At 38.7% G+C, this 22,116-nt stretch overlaps 1 protein-coding gene across 3 annotated transcripts; it reads right to left on the reverse strand.

Annotated features, from left to right (window-relative positions):
- Window positions 1–539: 539 nt before the first annotated feature.
- LOC129780230 (probable pseudouridine-5'-phosphatase) lies at window positions 540–21,531 on the reverse strand. Of its 3 annotated transcripts, none has more exons than XM_055788267.1 (5): window positions 21,368–21,531; window positions 20,531–20,656; window positions 1,311–1,811; window positions 926–1,158; window positions 540–860 (listed from the first exon to the last, which is right to left on the reverse strand). In XM_055788267.1, the coding sequence occupies exons 2-5, from the start codon at window positions 20,640–20,642 to the stop codon at window positions 684–686; spliced, it is 1,023 nt and encodes a 340-aa protein (XP_055644242.1). In that variant the 5' UTR covers window positions 20,643–20,656; window positions 21,368–21,531; the 3' UTR covers window positions 540–683. The 3 variants fall into 3 exon arrangements, with proteins under 3 accessions (XP_055644242.1, XP_055644243.1, XP_055644244.1); XM_055788268.1 differs by having other exon boundaries at window positions 1,311–1,529; window positions 21,368–21,530; XM_055788269.1 differs by having other exon boundaries at window positions 1,593–1,811; window positions 21,368–21,530.
- Between the last annotated feature and the right edge of the window lie 585 nt (window positions 21,532–22,116).

A 22,116-nucleotide genomic window follows, 5' to 3' on the forward strand; every position in this document is an offset into this window, starting at 1 on the left:
GTAATACTTAATATATCCCTTGAGGTGACCTCATACTTTCGGCTGTATCTTTCCTACGAAATCAAATATCGAACTTTTTTTTTCAGGACAACATTTCTGAGGACATAAGCTTCCGAGGGTCACCCCTTAAAGTATGGATGTTTACTGTGCCATGGCACGCCATTTCTGTGCCATTTTTGTTTGGCACGGCACGGCCCCTGTGCCAAATCGCACGCACTCTAGACACATGACATGTACTTTTTCAAAGAACAACACAAACCTATTTCCAAACTAATCAACATTTCTAAACATTGAATTAGCGGCTAATTAATTAATAATTATAATTATTAGCCATGGGGATCATGCCTAAGCGGGTTAAATTATTCAATTACACCAACCAGATATTTTCACATGGTATCGACTAAAGCTTGGGCTGATTGATGCACTTGATCATCGAGTGTCTCCATTTCACAGCTTACATAAGTTTCAAAGGAGGCGCGTCATCATTGTTCTAAACGCAACACAAAACAAGGCTTTCTCTCCAAAGTTTTTCTGCAGTGTTCGCGCTCTAAAATAAATTAACTCTATTCCACCTTAGACTCCGGCTCATATCCGTAAAACAACTAAAGAAGATAAATTCGATCCTATCGAAAGACAGTCATAATCTATTGTAATCTTACTAACGCTGCGTTCGAGTCGTTGCTCTAGCTCAAAGCAGGAAGTCCAAAAAGTTCCGGTTTGAATTCCTCCAATGACTCCAAAACGAGGGTCGCGTGCTTCCGCTGATCCTCGTTTATGTGGGGGTCGGGCACCATTACCACCTGCATACCCGCGGAGATTCCCGCCGTCACACCGTTGGGAGCATCCTCAAATACAAGGCACTGTACGATATTTAAGGAACAAAAGGTTATTTTTTGTTTTTTTTTTGTGATCGAAGAGAAAATACCTGCTCTGGTTTAGGTGCATCTGGAAAACGTGATGCAGCCACTAAAAATATATCCGGAGCAGGTTTACCCTCCTTTACATCGGCATCGGATGATCCCATAACTTTGTGACCGAACAGATCGAACAATTCCCGGTGGTTTTGAGTCTTCACCTCAACCGAGTCTTCTCCAGAACTGGTCGCCAGCGCAATGGGAATGTTGTGTTTGTGTAAATGTTTGACTAGACGTTCAGCACCTGTCGCAGTAAACGAAACGATACACGATACAGATAAGTCGAACAGTGCCATTATTATAAGATCATATCATATGCTAGTAATTTGGCGCTGGCAAAAACTTTTTTTTTTTTGCTTTATAGGGACTAGCCGGACAGTTAGACTTCGCCAATACCTCTCAGCAGAGGAGCGCCACGAAGATCCGTAAGTTGTTTCTCGCGAAACTTTTTCAAAAACTCATTCACTGTACAGGACAGTTTCAGATCGTTCACAATGATTGAACAGGTTTTCTGCTCGGTTGTGCCCATGACCTTCATTCGGGTGGCCCACGGATATGGCTTGCTGTACGATTTGATCAAATCGCCCAAAATTTTCTCGTAAAGCTTCTCTGTATCTGTTGGGGAAGAAAGAAAGAGAAAGAACTCCATTAGCCGGGTCTGGTCAATGGTTAGCATACCTGGCATCATAATGCAGTTTCCCATCAGCTGGTTGATTTTCTCGGTGGAGATCGTGATGTATTCTTCTGGAGTAATGGGCAAATCAAGCGCCTTTACGATCGCGACAGCAGCCTCATCCCGCTGTAATCCCATCACCGACTGTTTGATCTCCCAGGTGTAGGATTTTCCATACGGATCGCAAATGCTCTGCGTCATCTCGGTGTACAGCCTCTCTGTGTCTGATGACGGTTCGAAGAGGGGAGAAGGGTGATATCGATGATAGATGGGCTAACATATAATTCAAGCAGAAACGCGATTCAAATCGTTCGTAGCGAAAGCGTGAATGGATTCAAGTGTGATTAACTATACATTGGTTATGTCAGGTATTTCCGTTAGGACTGTAATTTATTCACCGCTTATGTATTGAAATAGTGGTGGTAAAAGCAGGTGCATTCAAGAAGATCGAAAATATAGTGATTCCATGAATACAAAATGAAAATAATCTTTAACAAACAGATGTAAAATAATACTAGTTAAGCAATCGATCCAAAGCGAATTGTAATTATTAGTTCGAAATGATGTATTGAATCTTCATTTCATGTTTGTGACAATCATGCAGTTTGATGATTCATAGCTTGCATGTCTGTGACTACGAGTATCGATTACCTCAAAATTGTTGTTCAGGATCAGGGGGGGTTGAGATTGCGTTACTTAATGTGACATAGGGTTTCAATTCTGAGACCGAATGAGCCAAGATGATAAACCACGTGTTGTAATTGATGTAACAGCAGCCAATAAGCAGGCACCGATATCAATAGCATCCCGAAAATTGCGTTAATCTTCCGGATCATGATATTGTGGTGGCTGCGAAGCATAAGCTTGTTCCATCTGTTATAGCAGGACGCAGAATAAAGCTAGGATCATTGGTCATGCCCAATGAGGTATATATTAGGAATAAATTTTTATTCGTAAACAAAATATAGTGTCGTCATTATTTGTGTTCTATATGAAGTGTATATAGAAGAAACAAAACAATATTAAAAATACTCATTGTTTCATGATTTTATGAACCAAATTACTCATGAAACCTTCCAGCTGAATATTTTTCAATACATGACAATTGAATTGTGGCTTATTTCCATCATTTAAGAGCGAAAGGTCCAGTGAACAGTCGTATTCTTAATCCTCGGGAGCAGCAGCATTTTTAATGTTGCTTTCTCGTAGATTATTCCCTTGAATCACTTACACCGACACTGTGAGCGTTGAAAATATTATATTATTATGGCGAAAATAATGAAAATTTGTTCCGTTCATCGATCGCATTCGAGAAACCCCATGAGTCCATTCGACGCACTTGCGAGAAAACTACAAAAAACAGTTTTTCTCAAAATTTCGACCAGGTCCTCCTATTTGTTGATATCAGGTTCTGTAAATACATCCAGAATATATAATGTGAACCCACTGTTTCATTAATATAACAGTTTATGTTCAAAATATAATGCTTTGAAGTAGTGAAGTTGATGGACTTCGGAGGTTTCTCAAACAAACGAGAAATCAGCGTTATATTTAGCGTTTTTGAAGTGATTCAATTCAATTCTATGTACTTTTAATGATCATAATGCCCATACCTAGTAAGAATTAGGCTGTTTATAAGTTATGTTCTACATTGAAGAAGGTCGGATAAGTATTATTTTGACGTAGGATTACTTCTTTGATTTCTATATAAGGGGGTTCACTCTACGAAAAATATAACAAAAAATTTCAAATGCATATTACGCAGTATCGTTCTTACGATATTATATATTTAGAAAAATCTCGTGTCATGGTGTTTGTTACCGAACTTCTCCTCCTTATGAACAAAAAGACTTAGTAAGCATGAGAATAGGTTGTAAACTATATACGATACCGATAGGATACCGATTACTAAATATTTAATACCGATAAGAGTGCATCTATGCAAAAACAAATCTGAATATTTATTTGCTTGAATTTTGCTTCAAACAAAACATATAATCCCAAATTTTAACCCCCAAACCCTATTCTTAATCGCGATTCGAGTAGTTTTGTACAAACAATATTCAAATAATTTAACCGTCGGTCGTTTTTCGAACAGAACGAATTTATTTATGTTGTTGAATGACAGATGGCGCTAGATCGAACTTTCATCCACACATTCGCAACGTTATTTTCATCAGTTCAGATAAAACATCTGCTGGAGAGCACGTATCTAGATTCAGTGCGCAAGCGTTACTAAAGTCATAAAAGGTGTCTGCACAGTGACGCGAGAAATTGTGATTCGAAGTAAAAACAATAATCTGGAATTCATCGTTAACGCACATCGTTCATACGACTCTCTCCATGTCCTTCTTCAATTAATGTTAGTGCATCATTTTTAGTAGTAATTCGTTGAGATTTCCATACCAAACAACACGCCTCGAATGTATTCTGAGTGGCAAGCTCTAGAATGTGTGTGACCACAATGCAAGTCAGAAGAAATATCTTTGAGGAGAAATTCTCGACCGTTCTGAAAGAGCAAGATGCATATTGCACAAACATTAGACAACGTGATCCTACCACAGGTACTCCATTCATTATGAACATCATTACTCATTTTGAAACATTATTTATGAATACCTATATCATACGAATAAAATAAAGGAGTGCGTTCGATGGATTTTATTTGGATCGTATGATGTCATTTTATGATGTTGTGAGCTGTATAAACAATTCATGGCCGACATGTACGCGTATGTAGAGAGCGAACGACTGCGATTCCTACGACCTAACCAACATAAGTGGCTTGAGGAAGAATACATTCACTTGGGAAACGCTATCATGAGCAACGCCGTAACAGCGTCAGAGTCAAAATTATCCGAACGGATTGCAATTCTGCATGCTGAAATCCGTTCGACTCAAGTCCAATCGAGTTGTGCAAATGTGTCAACACTGCGACCCAATTCAACATAGACAACATTGACCTCCGTATTCCATTTCTGTGAAGCAAAAATGCAAAATGGATATTCGGGAGGAATAAACACGTTTTTAAACCATTTTTTTAATTCTACATAATTCTACATATTAAAAATGTGTTCGATGTGAAATGCAACACATTCTCTGCAATTGGGGGATAAATCTTGAACGAAAATTGTGTCCGACGATGATTTTATGTTATGTATAAAGCTTTGGTGGAAATGCAAGGAAATGTACAGACAAAAAAGTTAAGTTAGGGTTACGACTATGTCTTCTAAGTATTAAAACGACATTGAATGATCGTGAAATTCGATCGAGTTTCAAACCAATCGGATTCCGGAATATGAATAACTGTTCTATACTGTTACCACAATAATGATGTATGGTCCATGCGGTGATTCGAAACGTTTATCGCCTTGCATGGTAGATGGAATATGTACAAAGTGTTTTCCTAGAGATTTCACCAACGACACGATCGCATTCGTAGGCAAATATCTAATATATCAACGAATAAATACTGATAATGTCATTCACAAATATCAACGACGCAGACATTGAAATTGAAAATAGTTGAGTAGTACAATATTCGCCTCAGCTGAGCAAAGAACAATTAATACATTTGCAAGTCCGTGGATAAAGGAAGTGACAATATGGCTCTTATTCTAAATTAGAATACGGCTGTGATTGCTCCTCGATTGAATCACAACAACGAAGTAATGCAGTTCCAAATAAGAACGATACATCAGCTCCATTGTTATCTGGCATATCGTTGGTTTCTCAATTCATGAACGAGACCCATCAGTTATAAATTTGGCCGTGCATATGGAAAAAGAGAAGCGCGTATTTTCTTCCAACGAATGAACGATATGAATATTGATTTTCTTTATTTCATTTTTCAACTTTACAACAAAAATCTATTACTTTTGTTTCCTTACATTTAACTATTGGGAGATTAAACATACATGTTACATTAATGAAATACATTGTATCATGAAACAACAAACCAACTTCCGTTGGAATCGTTTCATTCGTTCTTTTTATCGATCACATTTGATTAATTTTGTAGATCGTTAAAACACTCAAACACGCTTAAAATACATTAGTTATGTTTTATTCAACACCCAAAATATTCTCTAGAAATAATTCGAATGGCAGAACAACGTTTATCGGCTATCGGCAGCTAGTATGTTATAATATATACCATTAGACGGCAAATTTATCCAGCAATTTTTTAACCTGAGTGCAAATTCTAAAACAAGTGAACAATTTAACGAATAAAAGGGGTATGTTTTGCGAGCGAAGGCGAAGTTAATTCATGTACGAGTTTTATGCATTCTTTATTTCAGCTTGGTTCCCGTGAATATTGTATGCAACACAAAATTGTGTTGTGTGTGCAATAATTCGTTCTATCAAATAAATTAGACATGCCCGTGGCTTGTGTGGAGGCAGTTCAAATAGAATCCCGGTTAAGGAAAAGTGGGAGTAGTTCAGTGAGGAGCTTAATGCACTGGGACCACCAATGCGCCTTGGTTCACAATGGCAGAAAGTAAATGTTTTTTCTATGATATATATATATAACCTGAAAGGAGTAAAATTTATCATATTTTTCGAATTTTTTTTCAACCGAATTTCCTACCTCAAAATTCTTACTCCTGCTAGCATATATTGGAACGTTGCTTTTGTCAATAATTTTCTTTTTTAATGCTATACTATACCATATGCTAAAGCTGAAATGACCAGCAAAACAAAAATTAAAATTGTTTTTTTAATTACAGATTTGGATTGACATGATGGCAAAGGTAAAGAAAACTCTAACACACAACAAGCGAGAAATTAAAGCCACAGGTGATGGCCCCAAACAATAAATCTATTGACGACGCTACAACAAGAAATCGACGCTCTGCTCGATGCACGAGAATGTAGGTGACTCCCCCACAGCGTGCGCAATTCAAAGTAATTACCTTGAAGAAACATCAGAAAACACTATTTCTGCAACAATGGACAACGATATCATAGATGAAACACGCTTGATACATATAACACCTTCATGTAATACTCACGTCACCCAAAACACAGAGAGTTAGAAGAACAAAATGATTTGCTAAGCAGACGGACATTCACTGATGTGATATATTAAAAATTAATTGTCTTGGTTTTATTGTTTATGTTCTCAACTCTGAGCCTTTATATGGAATGTCGTTTATATTGCAAACACTCTATCACCAATTCCCATTTGGACGAAAAGAATATTAGTACAATCACGCAAATTGACGTAATATAATATATCATAAAGCATGGAACGAAAATCTGATTGAATTTTATTCTTCACACATGCTCTAACCACTCGACATTCCATTGATTAAAAGAGAATTTCATGCAAACAAAATGTTTTGCTAAAAATAGGGCCTGATTACGAACGTCACTTCACGGTGAAAACGGAATGAAATGCATACAAATTGCATACAATTCATTTCGTTTTCACGTTCGTGATCAGGCCCAAAATGAAATTCATGCGTGACTCCTCACGGAATTTCATAGATTGCAGTTATGAAAATACATGAAAATGTTCATTTTCTAATAATTAATTTTTTGTAAAGCAAATTATTCCAAACTGTCGTTTTTATTACAAATGAAATAAAGTATGCTTTACGCCTATTAAGCATCATTCGTCCAACACTTTTTGAAATACAGATATTTATAATTTTCATAGCAGATGTCTCGAAGAAAAAAGATTTGACATCCTTTCTATAGTGCTTTGTGAAACATTTCATATATTTCAACACCACCGCTGACGTTCGAGCAAGAGTAATGAATCGAGCTGTTTTCTTCGATTTCTATAATTCCAGATTGTAATCGGTGTGATAGTGATAGTGATTGTATCGAATGGTCGATTCGATTTCTATAATTTGACCCATAAAAAAATCATGTTTACCACTAGACGAGCAGTGACAGCTATATTGTCACCAACATTTCAGTGGTAACTGTACTGCCATCAATTTTTTCAATGTTTTTATCTGTTTTGCGTATTGAAAAAAATTGTGTATTTTAGCATGCAGACATGTCGTTGTATTCTAGTTTGCGTTGATTACATTGCTAGTTCTCACGGCCCGTTAAAGGGTTAAAGCAGAATATACTGAGTCCGCCAACTCCCGAATCGATGAAGCGAAATAAGTAGGATTTTCAGCCGTAAGGATATCCCAGTACTGCTGCATCGAACTTATTTTTGTATAAACCAACATCGGCTTATACCACCTCCAAATGCCAAATGGTCTGAAAGCACCAATCCCAAAAGATGTGAACATTAATTTTCCGTTTCTGCTGGTTCGAAATTCTATTAACTTGTCGAAAGTTTTTCCAGGATTGACTCCATCTATTTCGCATCACAAGTGGTGCTCATGGGACAACAAAAGCTTCACAAGACCGGACTACTTGATGAACGTCATAAAATAATGATCAAACAAGGGCAGTCCGATACCCAGCGATGCTCCAACTTCTTTAATCCATCTGAAAAATACGTTTTCTCGAGGTCTGCAAAGTGAGCATCCGTGGCGACGATGGCCTCCTCATTCGACTCAATTTTCAATTTCCGACTTCAATTTCTGCCCGGCGAGTGATTTTTTCAAGTTTGGAAACAGAAAAAAATGACACGGGGCCAAATCTGGAGAATACGGTAGATGGGGCAGCAGTACAATTCCACCAATTTGGCCGTGGCGATGGCGAAATTTCCATTTTTTCCATTTTTCTAAAATCCGCGGACACGCCTGCTTCCACACACGGTCAAAACGAAACTACGAGTCCGATTCGGCTGAAATTTTGACAGTAGCCGTTTACGAGAATGTACAGTCAACACTTCTATAACGCGGTGAATGCGTACCGCGTTATATGGAAACCGCGCTATAAGAAACTCGAATTTTACATATAAACCAGGCTAATCCGTAGCGCGTTGTATGGAAACCGAGCTATAAGAAACTCAGAATGAGTACAAATCACATCATTCGTACCGCGTAGTATGGAGACCAATGAGAGATCATAAAAGGAAATGATGATAAAATAAAACAAAAAGTAGAAGAGTCTGAGCCTAGGGACACGGACGGAAGTTTGACGTAGGACTGTAATTGTTCAGAACAGTTGTTTTTTAAAGTAATTCTTTACATTGTTCAGAAATCTGTTAGTTTAATTCTTTTGAAACTCTAACTAAACTCTGCTCCCCCGTTACATGCCCTGAAAAGGACGGAAACCGTCAAACGGTTTGTACTCATTATTGAGAGCAGTAGCTTTTTCGGTGGAATAATGCTCGTTTGCAGACAATCAAGTCGTATTGGTTTTACTACTCAATCTATCATAGAAGGAATTGAGTCATAAGGAATTATGAATATGAGTCATGAAGATTAACCCTCTGCGGTCATTTGTCTGCTCTCAGTCACCACAGCAAGGAATCATACTAAATACATCATTAAACGATGTTATAGTTTAATTTTTTTCTAAACGAATTTCAATGTCTAGTGAACTTTTTCACGGATGTATACGGAGTTTCTGTGAATAATAGGTAACGGTACTTGATATTAACAAAATATTGTAAGCGTGGAAAGATAAGAGGACCTCTTTCAAGGGAAATTAATTCCGACCGCAAAGGGTTAGTATTTCTTTTTTGTAATAACGATTTCAATAGGTCCTCGCATGATAATCGCTGCGATCCTCCTAGTATTGATACCATTTTTCGCTGAACAATTGCCCATGTTGCTGCAGCCCGGAAGACACTCGCTTATGATGTTCGTCACCCCGTCATATACAAAAGTAATTCCCTAACTGGAATATCTTCAACTGGACTTATCTATAACAGGACGTACGTTAACTGAGATGCAAAGCAGTTATGTATCAACAATAGATATTATCTTCAATTCGATGTATTGCTTTTGCTGTTTTGCAGTCCAGTTAGCGAGTAAAATTCGATAAGTGTATTGATTTTTCGGCCTAATTAACGAACCTTTTTTATTTGTTAAATTGAACACTTGTCTTATTATTTCCACTGTTGATGTCTCAGGCGAAAAAATTGCTGTATAAATTTGCTGTCTAATGGTATATATTATAACAGATATCGTTAGAATAATTTAGCGTAATATGCATTTGAAAACTCCTAGACAAACATTACATTTTTCGTAGAGTGAACCCCTATGTAGAAATCAAAGACGTAGTCCTACGTCAAAACTAAACTAAAAATTTTCATTTAAATGTTAAAATTTCAAAACTGCATTCGGGTGTTCTTCTCTGATAAAAGTGGATCTCTACCTAGATGGGGACTACGGACGTTGATGATGCTGAAGTTAAGTAAGTGGCTTCGCATCAGGGCTCGGCATAGTCATAGTCAACTAAGGATAGTCGGCTGACTAACCGACTGACTATATCCATAGTCAGTTGGTAAATGACTTCTGGCTCTTCACGCAGTTTCTCCACCAAAACGACTGAACAGTCAGTCGGGCGTTTAGTTGCTATCTCCCTCTACCGATTCGACTATATCATTACATTCTTCCTAGTCAAATTGTCCTCATTGCATTTTGAAGTGACTTCCCCCAAAACGAATTCGTTCCTCTCTCTCTTTCCCATGCACGTTTGCATGCATCGAGGTTTGAGTTCACCGTGGTTTGACATACGCTACAGGTGAGCTAGATTTTTTTGTAGCGTACACGAAAACTACTCACACGTATAAAATAGCGTGCAATGTGTGTGTGTGCTATTTTGCACGCCTAATACTAACTAATACTAATGCGAGGACCTTTATAGCATTCTTGATAAATGTCTAACTTCGTTGGTTTGAGTTCACGATGGGTAGAAAAAAACCGTCCATTGGTGGGGTAACTACTTTTTTGCATCAGGAATCAAGTTTTCGTTTCTCTTTATATGGACGTGCGTACACGGGTACAAAACTAGTATCAGGATCATTAGTCGAGTCAGTTAAAACAACCAATGACTGGACTAGTTCACCAGTCATCCTCGCTAGTCAGCGCTAGTCAAGTAATTTTTTGTTGGCGGCGACTGCCGAAGCAGTTCTAGTCGAAGCGAAGCTACTGAGAGTAGAGTCGGTCTTCATTTTTCACCTTCGAAGATTTCGGGCCCTGCTTCGCATACTCAATCTGCACATTATTTCTGTAATCATTTTTAAAGTATACTGATTTTTTGAAAACAAAACACAATACGCTTGTGCACATTTGTGAGCTCTACAACAGTTCATGTTGCAAACGTTTATATTCGAATGAAGTACTAGTAGCAGCTGAATACTAGTTAAATAATGAGAGAGTGCAAAATTCATTCAAACTCTTGTGATCATCCTTTCTCTTTAATATTTCAGAAAAAATCCCTCCCGCTTTCTGCCGTACTGTTTTCTACCGCTCCTCTAACCCTGCTTAATAAACCAAACGGGCGCACCTTTTTCCATAGATCTGCATAAAGCTCATCAAGTAGTTTGATAGGTTTGGCAATGACAGCTAATTTTTCAGCACGGCTTACAGAGACAAGGCTAGCTACTCCGGATCAGTCATTTTTTAGTGACGTCATCTGAGTCGTTGAAGTAAACAATGTGTTCTTATTTTTTATTTTTCGTGCTTTGTAAGTTTGTGCGTTGATAATATAGTTGATTATATTTAACACCATGAATAATTTGATAAAACATTTATCCACAAAGAACATAATTCTCGGTTTTTCTTAAAGCGAAAGAATCTCTTTTTTGGCCCGATAATATCTTTTTCATAATTTATACACCCGCTCATAGCGCATTGAACCATTTTCGATTTTTCATTTCAGGAACATTTACGCGTAAGTCGGAAAACAAAATACAACTAGCGACTGTTTACACTGACGACTCGGATGACGTCATCGAAAAAAAAGGTTTACTCGCTAAAGAACTAGCCTTGTCTCTGTAAGCCGTGATTTTTCAGCACATCTTGACTTGCGAATCATATCCTGTAAGCCGGAGCTTGCCTGAAACCGATGTCGTAAACGGCTAAAAGATTATCTTGAATGTTTATATAAACATATCCAGTTAAAATCATGCATTGGTTGCACGAAAAGAACTGATGGGACGTTGTTGAACGGAAACCGCGCTATAGGAGGGCTGTCGCAATTTCATCGCCGCGTAATATGGGAACCGCGTTCTGAGAGTACCGCGTTATAGGAGGGTTGACTGTATTACACGATAAGTAATCTCTCTTGCGATACTGACACCATCGGGCGATGAGGTTAAGTACTTATCGAACCACCCTCGTAAATTATGAGTCTATTTAGACGGACCAAGACTCGGATACAGAAATGAAGTTGATTCAAGTACATTTGAAATAAAAAATATATTTTGATGCCAAATGCAGGGTTGCCAACTATTTTTTCGAAAAATTAGGGAGAATGAAAAAAAAATCAGGAAAAATCAGGATAGCTCATATTGGGTTGTCCGGAAAGTTCGTACCCATTTTTGAGAAAACAAAAGTATTATTTTTTGAATTTTATTAGCACAGTGTTGTTTTGCAATCAATTCAGGAAGTTCTGAAATCTTTAAGGTAACCTAACAACTCTAAACATTATCTAATTATGGAAGCTAATTTGTTCAGTTGCGAACAGTATTTGTGGGAATGTATCGACTGGTTGCTTGGTAGAAGCTCACAGAATTCCTCTCCAATACCACCTGAACCAGATTTTTTTTTTCAGGTGAAGACCGGGTCAGTCGGATTGTTCAAAATGACCCGTTTTCATCACCCGCCACGATTTGCTTTAAAAAAAATCGATGCATAGATGAAACGCACAAGTCGTAACGATTTAAGTAACCATGTTTCAACTGATGCACATGAACGGAGATTTTAAACATATGTAGTGAACCTGCTAATTCATTTGTCGTGCCTCACGGATCATTCTTGCAACTGCTTGCTTTACAAACAATTTAATGTACATTCTTCAAGAAATAAAACATTTTTTTAAATATCTTTTAATTACAGATAAAAAAAGATGCTTAGACGTTCTTACTTCTAAAATTCTTGTACATCGATTGTTATACTTGGATGTTATTTGCTGCGAAAATGTAATGAAACCTGTATCGTTTTCATTTAACTGTACATAATGTTTGGTCGCTAATATTCCTTTCATCGTTTCCGTTCCAAATCTGTTTCTAATCTTCGTTTTATTGTGATTGAATTGCGAAAACCTTCGGGCATATGATTCTTATAGATTATATTTCTTTCACGTCAACTTCAAAATTCAAAAAATGTCGACACTGTACCTTCGAAAATGCGAACAGATAAAGTATAATCGAAAGGAAGAATAAGCATTATATAAGCGCTGACCGGAAAGCTTTTTCATGTAGACTATTATGACAGTTCTCATACACAACCAGCAAAACTCCCAGTATATTTATATGGATTTTTTTCCTGATAAAGCAAAAAGTAAAAAATCAGGAAAAATCAGGAGGGAGCGATGTTACGGACCCAGTAAAATTGAATGATAGGAGCGCTTCCAGGCGCAATGTAAATTTTAATTTAGTAGCGCATTTGGCGTAATTAAAAGAAAAAATTTATTTGTAAACAGATTCAGGCGAGCATATGTTTTGACTCAGCCTGGGTCTGTATGAGATAAGCGCAACAGGCGCAAATAAAAATCAATACCAGCAAAAAGGGACTGTTTCTCTTTCCATCTTTAGCTTCCAACAAGATTACCGTGTCAGATGTTTTTACATCCGAGCTTTATGAGTTTAGATAAGACCCAAGCGAGAGCACCGGGCCACCCAAGGGGTGCTAGTTTGATCAAGTGCAGCCCAGATAGGGAGCCAGACAAAAATAAATATTTAATGACGGCAGTTAGCCAAGTTCGTTCCTTATCGCATGAGGACGAAGAAACCAAAAGAGCGTGCAAGATGATGTTTGTTTAGGTTTCCGTGCGGAAGGCAAAGTCTAATTGCTAACCGCATGGTCTCGCGCCTTATCGCATGAGGGCGAAGGACCGCAAAACAAGCGGATAGAAATAGGAGATAGGCAAACCACGGCTCGGTTGTCTGAGCAGGGGAGGGAGAACTTTTTTCTCCCTCACAATTTTATGCAGGGTAGGAATCTCGGGTATATAAACTTAAGATTCTTGCCCAGAAAGACAGTTCAATATTCGATTTCAAGCAGTTCAATTTCTCAGTTCAATTTCTAAGCTTCATAGTTAAGTTTGCTTAAATAAATTTAAATACCAGTAAATATCTGTATTTAAAACAGTAGTGCAAATTCCATTAAATCCGAAACCTTTCACCAGCGTTGGCAACTAGGCGCCACGCATCCAAAGCCAGAGCTCCTAACAAGGAAGGAACTCAAAAATAAAGGTATAACCAAAACATTCCCAATTTTCCCATCCGAAAGTAGTTACGAGTTTCACTCGGACGGACCAATCTGGAGCCGTCTGATTCTGAAACGTATTCGTGATTACGGGAACTTTGGAAGGGGCTTAGCCCGTAAGAGATCAAACAAGTCCAGGGAAATAAGTTCCCTGGCTTTGTCGCGTCTTGACTCTCGTGATTCTTAGGCCTCAATTGCCGACATCTAGAGAAATAAGTTCCCTAGATTAATCACGAAGCGCTCGAGAGAGGACGAGCGAAAAGTCTTGCCTTCATAGCTTGCTAGGAAATTCCGATTCCTTAGATTATATTTTGGTGGCTCCAGAGAGGAGATTTAAACTCACACCTTCGCCAAGACAAGAACCACGAACCCTCGCGCAAGAGGAGTAAATCGGGAGGCTCAGAATCACGCCCTTTTCAAAAGACTAAGAAGTCAAACATTAAAATTGAAATTGGAACTCTCGCGCCAGAGAGTGAAATTGAACCCACGTGTATTCAAACGGGAATCACGTTGTAAGAGTGAGATAAGACTTGGAACTCAAGCACTCAAGGCAAATTTGAAATTGAACTCACGTGCATTCAAGAAGGAATCACGTTATTAAAAATGGCAACATATAAGGCCAACCCTAATGGGCACTGCCGTCTATGTACGGACAAAGACAAGAAAGAGGACATGGTCGCATGCGATGAATGCGATCGGTGGTTCCACATTTCATGTGTGGGACTTACATATCTACCCAAGAAGGAAGAAAGGTGGATATGCCCTAAGTGCATGAGCACAGAAAAGGAAATCATGGAACTGAAAGTCAAAGTCAGACAATCAGTTTCCGGAAATAGCTTGCAAGAAATTTTGCAAGAAAACAGAGCAGCAATGGAAGCTCTGGTAAAGTCCATGAGGACAACAAAATTAGAACCAAGCACTTCGAATCAATGAGGAAGTAGCGACGATCAAGAACAGGAGGCAGAGCCAGAATGGACTGTCTCTCTGAAGCGGCAGGCATTGATGAGCTTGCCAAGATTTGGAGGCGCGGCACGAGAATGGCCGAAATTTAAAAAAGCCTTTGATGAGACCACAAAACAAGGTCAATTTAACAGGCTTGAAAATTTGAATCGCCTGCAAACAGTGCTGTACGGAAACGCAGAGAGGAGCGTCCGACAGCTAATGATGGATCCAAACAACATGGATCAAATCATTGATAGACTAGAAGATAATTTCGGAAGACCCGAACTAGTCTATAAAGAATTACTAGCCGAACTCACCAATATCAAAAGGGAGAGTCGGAATTTGATTACCGAGATATCCGAAGCACTAGATAATCTCGTCAGTAATGTTTCGCTAATGGATAGAGAAGAACTCCTGATTGACCACCGATTGGTGGAAGATATCATTAGGAAAATGCCCTACGGTCTACAGGTGAAGTGGACCGAAGAGATGTATGACGGGGCAAAGACTTTAGCTGATCTCAATAAGTGGCTGAAGCCTCATTCAAGAACCAATAGACTGCTGAATGGCACCAGCAGGCCGCAGCCGCGAGAAATAAGTAGACCGCAGCCGCGAGAACTAAGGCCTGAGCGTAGAGTTAATATAAATACGCATCAGGAGAACCGACCAACAAATCCACGCAAATGTGAAGCATGTCGAGGAAGTCACAAACTCCTCGAATGCACCAGATTCAAGGCTTCTTCTTCTTCTTCTTCAATGGCACTAACGTTCCTAGAGGAACTTCACCGTAGTATTACTTGCGTCATTTTTATTAGTACTTAGTTAAGATTTCTATGCCAAATAACACGCCTTGAATGCATTCTGAGTGGCAAGCTCTAGAATACGCGTGATCACAGTGCAAGTCGGAGGAAATTTCTTTGACGAAAAATTCCCCCGACCAGAACGGGAATCGAACCCGAACACCCGGCATGTTAGTTATGACGCTAACCACTCGGTCACGGGTGCATTCAAGGCTATGAAGCCTGAAAAGCGAAATGAATTAGCCTTTAAGACAAAGGTTTGCTTGAGCTGCCTTGCATTCACAAATCACGTGATGCGAGATTGCAAAAGAGCAAAACGATGCGGAGTTAATGGATGTAACTATAAACATCATCCATTAATTCATAAATCTCATGAGAGAGAATCAAGTGGTCCAAATCAGTCGGAAGGACAGCATAGTCCAGATACACAAGCAGATGGTGAGATACACAATCACCAACAAATAACAAAATCCAACGTATTCTACCAAATAGTTCCTGTGACGCTAAAAAATAATGACAAAATCATCAACACGTTTGCTTTCTTGGATGCGGGGTCATCACTCTCTCTTATAGACGAGGAGATTGCGAACAAGTTAGGGCTCAACGGAAGAATTGATCCGTCGATGCTAAAGTGGACGCAGAACGTCACGAGAAACGAACAAAACAGCCGTAGAGTTCAGGTACGAATCAACGGCAACAATGAAAAAGAATACGTCATGAAAGGAGTGAGAACGATGAAGAATCTCCAACTCCCAGAGCAAAGCTTCAACAAGGAGGTGATGGAGAAAAGGTATCCAACCTCAAGAATCTACCGTTGAGCAGTTACAGCAGTATACGCCCGACGATATTGATTGGACTGAGTCAATGTCACTTGTTGATTCCATTCGAAAGGCGAATGAGAAAACCGATACCGAGATACATTCTCGATGAAAGAACTGGTGAAGTGGAACTACACACCTTTGTAGATGCTTCAGAGCAAGCATTTTGTGCATGTGTGTACATAAGAAATGTATCTGGAAACACACAACATGTAAGACTTCTATCAGCAAAGTCGAGAGTAGCACCAGTAAAACCATTGAGTATACCACGCCTAGAGCTACAAGCAGCCGTGTTAGGAAGTCGATTGACAAAGTCGATAATAGATGAAACGAGGTTGAAAATCGTCAGCAAAACGTTTTGGAGTGATTCACAGACCGTATTGTCATGGATCAAGAGTCCAAAACGAAGAAGCGTATTTGTGATGCATCGAGTAGGTGAGATCCTGGAAGACAACAGGAAAAATGAATGGCGATGGGTGCCAACAGATGAAAATACAGCCGATGATGGCTCAAAGGAAGAATCATCGAAACGTTTGTGTCGAAAGATGGTCAAGTTCGCCAAGTGAAGATACAAACCACTAAGGGGATCCTCAAACGACCAGCAGTCAAAGTAGCAGTGCTGGACATAGTCAAAGGAAATGATCCAGCCAACTGATGAGGAAGAAGACGTCAGTGCTCGCTACCAGAGCACCAATATCCGAAAGAAGAGCAGCCAACTGAAGTAAGCTCGTGCCAGAGCCTAGGACCAAGCATTGAAGGGATATCAACTGGAATCTGGCATAAGCCGAAGAAGAATCAAAGTGATTTTTAAACTCTGTTAGATTATAAGCATGGATCAATGAAAAATAAATGAAAATTTCCGAAAAATGTAAAATTTATTTCTATAAGAAATAAGGATAGCATAGGGTCCGTTCCAGAATTTATAAATCTAGTTGATTTATAAGGGCCGGAATGTTACGGACCCAGTAATGATAGTGAATGATAGGAGCGCTTCCAGGCGCAATGTAAATTTTAATTTAGTAGCGCATTTGGCGTAATTAAAAGAATAAATTTATTTGTAAACAGATTCAGGCGAGCATATGTTTTGACTCAGCCTGGGTCTGTATGAGATAAGCGCAACAGGCGCAAATAAAAATCAATACCAGCGAAAAGGGACTGTTTCTCTTTCCATCTTTAGCTTCCAATAAGATTACCGTGCCAGATGTTTTTACATCCGAGCTTTATGAGTTTAGATAAGACCCAAGCGAGAGCACCGGGCCACCCAAGGGGTGCTAGTTTGATCAAGTGCAGCCCAGATAGGGAGCCAGACAAAAATAAATATTTAATGACGGCAGTTAGCCAAGTTCGTTCCTTATCGCATGAGGACGAAGAAACCAAAAGAGCGTGCAAGATGATGTTTGTTTAGGTTTCCGTGCGGATGGCAAAGTCTAATTGCTAACCGCATGGTCTCGCGCCTTATCGCATGAGAGCGAAGGGCCGAAGACCAAATAGGACGCTAAACGCATGCGTTTAAGCGATAAGCGGCGTAAATTTATGACGCACGCAAATTAGGGCATATGTTTGTTTGGGACTCTACGCGGTGGCGTAGTGGAGGAAGAGAAACAGAAATTCTCACGCTGGTAGATAAGATTAGAACCGCTCAGAACAGGCGGGTAAGAATTATCAGGCAGCCGAATTTTATTGAACCCTCTAAGTGAGGGCGAAGGACCGCAAAACAAGCGGATAGAAATAGGAGATAGGCAAACCACGGCTCGGTTGTCTGAGCAGGGGAGGGAGAACTTTTTTCTCCCTCACAATTTTATGCTGGGTAGGAATCTCGGGTATATAAACTTAAGATTCTTGCCCAGAAAGACAGTTTAATATTCGATTTCAAGCAGTTCAATTTCTAAGCTTCATAGTTAAGTTTGCTTAAATAAATTTAAATACCAGTAAATATCTGTATTTAAAACAGTAGTGCAAATTCCATTAAATCCGAAACCTTTCACCAGCGTTGGCAACTAGGCGCCACGCATCCAAGGCCAGAGCTCCTAACAAGGAAGGAGCTCAAAAATAAAGGTATAACCAAAACATTCCCAATTTTCCCATCCGAAAGTAGTTACGAGTTTCACTCGGACGGACCAATCTGGAGCCGTCTGATTCTGAAACGTATTCGTGATTACGGGAACTTTGGAAGGGGCTTAGCCCGTAAGAGATCAAACAAGTCCAGGGAAATAAGTTCCCTTTGTCGCGTCTTGACTCCCGTGATTCTTAGGTCTCAATTGCCGACATCTAGGGAAATAAGTTCCCTAGATTAATCACGAAGCGCTTGAGAGAGGACGAGCGAAAAGTCTTGCCTTCATAGCAAGCATCTAGGGAATTTCGATTCCTTAGATTATAAGCGGAGCAGGGAGCGTGCCAAAAAGTCTGGGAAATCCTGAAAAATCAGGAATGTTGGCATCTCTGGCCAAATGTTTTAAAATCGCATGAAACGTCGAGATTTACTGTTATCTCGAAAGAATTTTTTTGTGAAACATTGACTTTTCGGCACATGGTCGTTCATGTCAATAAAAATAATAATAAATCTCTAGTTTGATGCAATTCTAAGACATTTGGCATCAAAAAACTTTTTTTTTAAAACCCCAATTTCCTTTATTCCCCCCTCGGGCGATTTTTCGATTTTCAGAAAACTTAAAGTTTGAGATCTTCGACAATAGTAAACAAAGTCCGTATGTGCCAATATATTGCAGAGGGTATTTTATCGTACAAATCAACATTTTCGCAGGGAATCCCGTATGAAAAATCGATATGACGATTTTCATAAACCATGCTTTTTGCCTCGTATTCCGAAGAAATGATCAAGAGTGTTGATATTTGACAAAAAAAAATCGAGTCGACATGCAATTTGAAGACATTTGGCATCAAAAATGTTTTTTTCGAAACCCCCGACTTCCTTTACTCCTGGGTGATTTTTCGGTTTTCAAAAAACTTAAACTTTGACCGCTGTGCGACACTAGTAAATGAAGTCCGATTAAGCTGATATTTTACACAGGGTAGTTTTCCGTAGAAATCAACATTTTTAATCAAGTTCGCTTTGAAAATTCGAGATGGCCATTTTCATTGGCACTCTAATGTTCTTATTGTTACACCAATGAAACCTCAAACGATCGTTTTTTGTTATTTCTTAGCCCTTTATACTTTCATGAACCTTCTTCAGTTACTTTCTTTTAGTTATAACACAAACAAAAATCGCATTTCGTTATTTGTGTTGCAGTATAAAAAATTACACTGTAAATTGTAAGAGTTGAATTAGATAATTGTTAAAACTGAATGAAGCTGAAGAAAAAATATTTTCTGGATTTTTTTCAATTAAATACCAATAACGCCTAAAATGAACGCAATAGCAATTTTAAGAGAAGTTCAACTTTAGGTTTGTGACACCTCAACCTCATATTTATGCTCGTATTTATCAAAAATTATTTCTGAACTAGATGTTACTTGCCTTCCCTTATGTACTTTTGCGATAATGACTATCAGTTGCATAAAAGGCATTACATTATTTCTATCATTCGATCAATCGGAAATATGAAATTGCTATAATCGTCACAATCGATATCGCTATACTATACCTCATAAAAAAATAAACTAACCACCATTCTACATCCAATTCACACATGTGAGTTGGAATACATAACAATATGCACCATCACTTTGTTGACGATCTAAATCTTCAACCCAGTTAACAGCCCCAATGCACACAGGCACTTTCTTATTTACACTGAGGCACATGCAATGAAACAACAATCAGCTGAGAGTCATAAGAGTACACTTTTCTTATCCGTCAATAGTAAAATGGGAGAAACAACTGTATGTAAGAAAATAAATATCAAGGCCGAACATGCGTGAAGCTTATATTTACTCTCCAAAATGTCATCTATTGATAAAACAATGAAACCATTGCAACGCTGTTTTTGGCTATGGCGATTAAATACTACTTTATGGAATGAAGAACTTTTCATGCGAAATTCGGAATCCAGAAATTAGCAGAGAAATGCAAGCATAGCAGGATGGAACGATTTAGAGTAGTTTACAGAGAACACACACTTACCTAACAGAAGTCCATCCATGTCGAAGATACAATGTGTAACCTTCTGGAAGTTACTAGCCATGTTGCGTCCACTCGCGCCAATCACCGAACCAGTACTGACGATACGACTCATGTTTCCGCTCGGAGCTACAAAATATTGAAAGCATGAGGGAAAGTGGGAGATTGGGAAAACACGAGCTAACAAATAATAAACAATAAATGCGACCTCGCTCGCCATACGTTCTGCAGCAAGCTATCATGGGAATCGTCATTTACGGGAATTGTACTAGCTGTTCTCGTCTCGTGATGTTTGTCTGACCATATGATCCGGCTGTGAATGCGTGCTCAGTAGACCAATTGTACGCGATGCCCCATGGACATATGAATAATTGCGTAGGAAAACATGTCAATTCCGTTTTCTTACTTTCTTCTCTTTGTTAACCTGCTGTTCTCAATGTTTTAAATTTATTGACGACATTCACGGAAGGCCGTTCAAAGTTCAGGAAGTTACAAATAAAAACTTAAGTCAGAATGCGCAACACTTTAATTTGAAAATTTTCATCGAATCAATGTGTCCATTTCTGAGATGGTGTTTATAAACATTTGAATTTTATGTTGAATGAGTTTCCAACCCATTATACGCATCGAAAAATTATGAGGAACCTATGGGAACTTGCAAAATTTCATTGAAGGTGCTCATGGCACGTGTAACAAACAACTGATAAGTACAAATAAGCTCGTTATTTTCTGTTCATTATCAGAATTTTTTTTTTCAAAAATGTGTATCATTCAACATTTTTTCAAACGACCATTCCACCCTAATTCCCTTACATAACCATCCATAGATGTAAAATTTACCTATTACGATAGTACTTCCTTTCCAATGGAACTATTTTATCAGCTGTATAAAAACAGTTATATTCGATCGAGTCAGATCAAATTAACAAAAGGTTCCGGTTTATGCAAGCACCTGGCGAAATTACACGCGCCTCAGGAATAAAATTATTGCAAATGAAACAGTAAACAACAACAAACTGTCAAAACGATGGCTGGTGCAAGCAGAAGGCCAAATTATTTTTTGCAAAAGGTTGATGAGGAAATATGGGCCAAGGCTCGTAGTTAGGTGGAACGCTCTGTCGGAATGTTGAGCGCTACACATACAATGTCCCGTCACCGTTCCGTCAACTATTCTCTTGAGCTTATTTTGTCGACGGCCAACTTTGCCGTTGGTGGTGTATGTGAATGTTTCCATAAAGCGGACCTTACACGGTCAACTTTATTGACAATATGATGACATTTCAGAGCATAATGACAGCTGAACATGGCCGACGACGCAGAAATCCGGATTTTCTGATTTTCGAGCATCAATATTGTGACATTTCATATGGATGCATGATGTTGACGTTTTACCTCACGGACTTCCAGACTGAGTTGCCAGATATGCAAGCGCACATTTAATTTTTGTTAGTCTTTTTTGCGATTGCAATTAAAATTCATAAACTACTGAAATTGTAGGAATCATAAATGGAAGCTTTTGGTTTGGAAAACCGATACTTTGAATAGCAAAATACGGTACTTTTTCACGATACAAATCAAAACTTCAAAGT

The sequence above is a fragment of the Toxorhynchites rutilus genome, chromosome 3 (genome assembly GCF_029784135.1).
Source record: "Toxorhynchites rutilus septentrionalis strain SRP chromosome 3, ASM2978413v1, whole genome shotgun sequence".
In the NCBI taxonomy this organism is placed as follows: domain Eukaryota; kingdom Metazoa; phylum Arthropoda; class Insecta; order Diptera; family Culicidae; genus Toxorhynchites; species Toxorhynchites rutilus.